The 6854-nt window shown below is 38.0% G+C and overlaps 1 protein-coding gene across 1 annotated transcript in view; it reads left to right on the top strand.

Annotated features, from left to right (window-relative positions):
- The window catches only part of LOC105984741, a 62443-nt gene extending 56041 nt beyond the window's left edge, over positions 1-6402 (top strand). Inside the window, exons 8-9 of the mRNA XM_013015016.1 lie at positions 4-636; positions 6197-6402. Coding sequence (XP_012870470.1) covers positions 4-636; positions 6197-6402 — 839 coding nt within the window. The remainder of the gene's footprint in view (positions 1-3; positions 637-6196) is intronic.
- The last annotated feature ends 452 nt before the right edge of the window (positions 6403-6854 follow it).

Here is a 6854-nt window from a genome sequence, read left to right as displayed (position 1 = left end):
CAGCAGCTCGGGAATCTCACCGAGAGCAGGCCAGGGACGGCTCCAGACACCACGACTCTCAGGAAAGTCACCGCTTCCCCGGCAGTGAGGCTGAGGCTTCCCAAAGGAGGCCCCGGGCCAGCAGTCAGGCAGGTCCGAGATCAGGCCACGAGCAGGCCCAGGACAGCGAGAGACGCTCAGGGTCCCGTCAACACCACGAAGACTCCCGGGCCCGCTCCGAGTCCGCTCAGGGTCGCCCAGGATCCAGAGGGGCAAGCTCACCGAGATCTGGCAGGGACCAGTCTAGAGACAGTGCCCTTCATAGCCAGGAAAGTGAGAAGTCTGGGAACCCTCCAGGCAGGGATTTCTCTACAGGTGTTAATGAAGATAGTGAAGGTAGTGTACATTCTTACTCTGAAGTTGAACAGCCTTTGTCTAGGTCAGGACATCGTTTTCTTAGTATCCATGGTCAGTCCAGTGTAGGATGGAAACATGGCAGCTATGGTAGTGCAGATTATGAGTATGGCCGCTCAGGCTTTGGAAAATCCAATTCTGGACATGTCTTTCCCACTGCTTGTCCTTTAGATGTTGACATTGTAGGTAATTCCAAGAAAGGACCCAAATTTGGAAGTGAACACATGAGAACTAATATGTCAGGTAGTAATAAATACCCAAGGATGCCTGGCCATTCAAGTGATACATTAAAGCATTTGGGGTTCAGCCAATCTCAGAAATACTATTACTATGAGTGATATATCACTAGAAGAGCAAATTATCTAAATATTATTAGGAAGAATGAGTAACACAACTTGATATCTGAAATGTTTTCTGAATGGTGTTGGGAGATAATCTGTTTTGTTCAATATTCTATTATAAATCATTCTTTGGTGGTGGTTTCTTTTTATTTCCTAGAGCCTTTAAATAGTTATAGTTAGGAAACATTCAATGGATGAAATCAATATTATTGCAAGCTAATTTGAAAAACTGATAGCATATGGAGATTGAAGTTGGCATTTTTCCTTGTAGAGTTATATTTTCAATCTGCAGATTAATCTATTAATACTGGTAAAAATAGCAAAGATCTCAAAATATGGAATCTCTGTTCTTGAGGCTAAATCTCTCATTTACTTTCCTGATTCTGAACATCTATCCCATATTTTCTTTAGCATTGAATGAAATCAAATTGGAAAATAATTTCAAAAAATAAATTGTATTAAAATTGAGAATAAATAATTGGTCATATATATCATAGTGTGTGGTTTTCATGTTATTTTTCATCAAGTCCAAATCTATTTCATATGTCATTGGAAAACTAGATGACCATATAAAATATATTACCATAGGAAATTAGTAAAGGAGTTCAATTAAGTCCTTTATTTTTCCTCCAACACAATCACTTTCATGAATTAGAAGAAGTTTGCTCAATCAGAAATATTACTATTAATATGAAAGTATTAATTCAAGTCAAAATTACTCTTGTGAAATTAAACAACAAACATGAATTAATGACAACTGGTCCTCTGTCAACGACATAGGATCTTGCTTTTCAATGGAGACTAAGGGAATGGAGAAACTGCCCTGAAATATAGTCACATAGAAAATGCAATAAAGAGATATGCTGTTTTCCCTGGCAGTAACACACATTTGTCTTTATAATTTGGGCAAGAAGATGAACAGAGGGAAAATAAGAATAGAGATTTGTTTATAAGATTCTACCATTAGAATAAATCTCCCCCTGTGAAAACTGTACCCAATTTGTATTTCCAGTATGAAAGAGATACCATGTTCTCATTTTGCAGATGACTATATTACACAATTTACACCAAAATGCCAAGTCAATTTCAAGTCTCTGATCTCTGATTTCAGTGGATTTACTGAAACGCTTATAAGAGCTGTCTTTTCTTGAACTTTCAAGAATAGTCTTTCTTGAATAGTCAAGCTAAAATGAAACTGACTATGCAAGTTTAAATGATCTCTAATGGGGGGGGGGCAAGAACTGAATAAGAAGCAACCAACAAGCTTACTTTTTAGCCTCAAAATATGATCAATGTTTGCCTTCCATAAAACCCCTTTAATAAAAACCCCTTTAATAAAAAGAAGAAGCTTACTTGTAGTTACTTGTAGATAATATAATCCTATACTTAGAAAACTCTAAAGACTCCACCAAAAAAACCTCTTTGATTTGATAAACTCTTTTAGGAAAAGAGCCTTTCTCTGGGCTAGCAATAAACATGCTGAGAAAGAAATAATCACAACAATCTCATTCAAAAAAACACTTAAATATAAATTTATGGTTATGAAAAATCTCTATAGTGAAAATTCTGGAGCACTAGAGGAACAAATTGACAAAAACACTTAGAAGATGGGAAGACATAGAGTATCATTGGCTCACATCTTTAGTCCTAGCTACTTGAGGCTAAAGCAAAGCTCATTGCTGTTTGAGGTCAGCCAAGGCAGATAAATTCACAAGTCCTCTTCTTACCCATAGCTGGGTGAAATGGTATATGCATGTCATTCCAAGCTACCTGAGAGGCTGAGACAGGGAGGACTCCAGTTCCAGGTCAGCCAAAACAGAAAAGTTCTGTAGACTCCATCTTCAAAGAGGGAAGCTAGATGTGGTGGGGTGCCCCTGTGATCCCAACAACAATGGGAAATCTAAAGTAGGAAGATCACAGCACAGGCATGCAGTTGGACAGGAAGTAAGGCTCTATCTCAAAAGATAACTGGCAAAAAAAGCATGGCTGGAGATGTGGCTCAAGTGGTAAATCACAAACCTAACAAGTGGCAGGCCTTGAGTTCAAATTCTAGTGCTACCGGGGGGAAAAAGGATGAAAAGACTTTTCATGTTTATGGGTTGGCAGAATAATATTGTGAACATGGCTATATTAACAAAAGCAATGTACAGATTCAAATGTCATTCTTCACATAAATAGTAAAGTCAAACCTAAAATTTATATGGAAACCTTAAAGATCCCAAATAACAAAAGCAATTGTAAGCAAAAAGAACAAATATCACAATACCTGAATTCAAATTATACTATAGAGCCATGGTAACAAAACAATATGATGCTGGCACAGAAACAGACCAATGGAATAAAATGTGAGACCCCAAGCTAAGTTCATACAGCTACAGCCACAAAGATGCCAAAACCATACATTAGAGAAAAAGCAGCCTCTTCAACAAATGGTGCTTGAAAACATGGACATCCCCTGAAGAAGACTGTCTCTTATTCTGTACAAAAAATCAATCCAGGGCTGGGAAGGTGGCTCAGTGGTAGAGCGCTTGCCTTGCATGCATGAGGCCCTGGGTTCGATTCCTCAGCACCACATAAGAAAAAAGCCAGAAGTGGCTCAAGTGGTAGAGTGCTAGCCTTGAGCTGAAAAGCTGAGGGACAGCACCTAGGCCCAGAGTTCAGGCCCCACAACCAGGCCCCCAAAAAAATAAAAAAAAAATCAATCCAAAACCTTACTGTAAGATCAAACATATAGCAAAGAACAAACAGGGAATAGTGGTTCAAACCCATAATCCAAGCTATATGAGAGGCAGAAATAGATCCAAGACAAGCCCCAAGCTAAAGCACAAGACCCTATCTGAAAAATAAAGAAAAAGGGCTAAGGGTTTATGTAGCTCAAGTGATAGAGTGCCTGCCTAATAAGTACAATGTTCTACATTCAAGCTTGAGTAACACAAAAAAGAGATAGAAATAAAACATAAAGAAAACACTTGAAGACATAGGTAGAGACAACAACTTTCTGAATAGCTCCAATAGCTCAGGAAATAAGAACAAGAATTGGAAAACAGGATTGCATCAAATGTGAAAGCTCTGCCATCTTGATGCAGTGATGCAAGTGTGAATCCAAGCTTCTCAGGAGGTGGAAATCAGCAGAATTGTAGTTAGAGGCCAACCCAAGCAAAAAATTAGCAAAACCTCATTTCAACCCACAAGTCAGTTGTGGTGGAGCACACTTATAACTCAGCTATTTGGGAGGCAAAAGTAAAAGGATCAAACTCCAAGGCCAACTCCAAGAAAAAAAATGTAATCTTATCCAAAAACTAACGACTTTTAAAAAGGTCTGGGGGTTCATTTTTTGACATAACGTCTTGTACATTTCATTGTTGCAATGGGTCCACCTGTATCCCTATTTAAACAATTTGTTTTTCCCTTCCCCTCCACAAATTATACCAACATCATATACAGTGAAAACAGGGGTTATTGGCCAGGGAGGAGGAGAGTAGGGAGGAACGGGGGGGGGGGAAGGGGGAGGTGATGGAAAGGGATGGGAAGGGGAAACAAAGGAGGAGGCAACATGCTTGATAAGAAATGTACTCATTACCTTGCCCATGTAATTGTAACCCCTCTGTACGGTATTTTCACAATTAAAAAAAAAGTCTGGGGGCATGGCTCAAGAGCACTTGTCTAGCAACTGTAAGACCCGGAATTCAAATGCCAGTAGTACACACTCACAAAAAATTCCTGTACATTGAAGAAAACAACTACCAGAATGAAGAGACAGCCATATAATGGAGAGGGTCTTTGTTAGATATTCATAGGATGAGGGATTCATATCCAAAATATATATTTATCTCAAAAAATTAAATACTGAAAGGAAAAACCATCCAATTAATTAATGAGCAAGTGATTTGGACAGTTCTCATAAGGAAAAACTTACATTACGCATAAGGCAACAGAGATTTAATTTTTATCATGTCATGTCAAGTATTATGAATGTGATTTAATTGGTTAATTCCACATAAAAGCCCAGAAGCTAACTACTGTTTAAAAAACTCCAAACATCAGTATATTACCATATCCTTCTAATGACAATAATATAAGAAGTAAGACTGCCACCTTCTGGTTGGACAGATAACAGACTGTCCATTTAGATCCATCAGGCCTAATGTTCATGAAAACTGCCCCATTTGCTTGATGTACATTGCAATGAATGTAAGAAAATAGCATAATGAAACCCATTTTTTGAAAAGACATTCCAAAAGGTTTAAAAATTTTAATCTTCAATTAAAATTTTAAAAAATCTTCCTTACTTGTTTAGATGTCTACCTGTCTATTCCCTTTAAGCATACAGATATGAGCCCTCCTGTAATGAATGAAATACACTGAAGTTCCCCTCATTACTACCAACACCATTTCACTCTACAGTCAGTCATACAAACCTGAAGTCAGTCAAATGAGCCACTAAATATCAACTGGTAAGAATAAGCAAAGGCTAGTCTACAAATATTAGTCCAACTCCAACTCTATACTGGGCCCAGTATCAAATATAGCCATAGAAAACACAAACATATAACAGAAAGAAATACAAAAAATGGGGAAAGGAACTTAGCATGAAAAGACAAAAAGAAGAGAAAGGAGAAGAGGACAAGGGATAGAGGACAGAGAACAAGGGACAGGAGAGGGGAGTGGACACAGGGAGAAGGGAGGGGAAGGGAGGAAAAGAAAGGGGAAAGGAGAAGAAAAGAAAGGGGACAAGGGAAGGGAGAGGGAACATGAGGGGATGAGGACAAGCAAGCAGGCAGTGTGGGAAAAAAAAAGGAAAATATGTCTTTTAGGACCAAAATTCAACAGTGCTATTTGAGGAAAAGTAGGTTGTCTCCTAGTAATGAAATTAAGTAGCTGCCTTTCTCAAAGCTAAAGCCCATCAGAAAAGATGAGCTCTGTGAAAGAACCTAACTCCTGAAGAAAGAGAGTCAAGAACATTTTCTGCATGTTTCTGGCAGCAACAATTCTAAGGGATTGGGGACAGTTTTCATACCGGTTTAGCCATATCAAAACATGTTACATACCTATGTACATATAATTTATCAATTATATCTCAAAAACATTGAAAAAAAAAACCTTCACAGAAAAATATTGGACCTGACAATTGACAAAATGAAAAGGAGCAGCTGTGGATGCTGGGTCAATAAGGGCATCTGTGAATCTTCAGCCAGAGGAGAACGGGAAGGCCCATTTTCTCCCCCACTCTCTGAAATGTATTGCAATTCCTCTTCCGGTTTCTGTTAGCTATCAATGGCAACTCGGCTGAATTGGGATGGGATTTGGGGCTATTATGGAGCACACCAAAGTTTGTCAGTTGCCAGAAATCTTTCTAGCTTTACTTTTTGTTGAAGTTGAGGATCTCTAAGTTGTAACTAATACTACCCAATAATTATAGCCTAAAAATTGAACTGTCAACTAGTTTGGTTTTTTTTTTTTAGTTAAAATCATCACCTTTTTGGGAGTTGTTGCCCTTAAGATGACTACCATAAGTGCCCTCCACCCTTCTACAGATCTCCAAGAAGAAGCTTCTCTCGTGGCTGAAGGAGGTTCTTTTCCAGAGACAGAAGAAAAGAGAGAACTACCACAGAGAGAAACGACAAGCCTTCCTGATTCTTGTTTAGGTCTTGTAGATTATATAGATTAAATGAAAGGAAGTAAAATATTGGGGTTTTCAAGAGAATTGGTGTAGAGGAAGTAATTTCATTTGACTAGAAAATACAAATTTTGTTTGAGTCATCCTAAGCTTGGTGTATTTTTAAGATGGCTTAGATATTCAAATGTGTCTCTTAAGATCATGACACATATAACAAAGAAAATCTCTGCCATTTTAAATGGGTTGTATGAAGCATATAATACTAAGAATTGTTTCTTTACAATGTTTCCTTAAGCTAAACTGAATTTCCTTTGACTTTTGTCTTGCATAGACTGAAATAACTCTCCATTCTGTGTAGCTAAAGTTTGATAATTTAATGCTATAGAAATAAAATTGGCAGAAATTACACAAGATCTACTTTCCTGCATAGATGAGATGCAGTATTCAACTGTATATAAATAAGCAGACTTTAAAGCCAATTGAGCACAGAAGAGGTAAAGACA

Source organism: Dipodomys ordii, unplaced genomic scaffold, assembly GCF_000151885.1.
Source record: "Dipodomys ordii isolate 6190 unplaced genomic scaffold, Dord_2.0 Scaffold26, whole genome shotgun sequence".
NCBI lineage: Eukaryota > Metazoa > Chordata > Mammalia > Rodentia > Heteromyidae > Dipodomys > Dipodomys ordii.
Note: the sequence above shows the minus strand (reverse complement) of the source record. Positions and strands in the feature narration are given on the sequence as shown.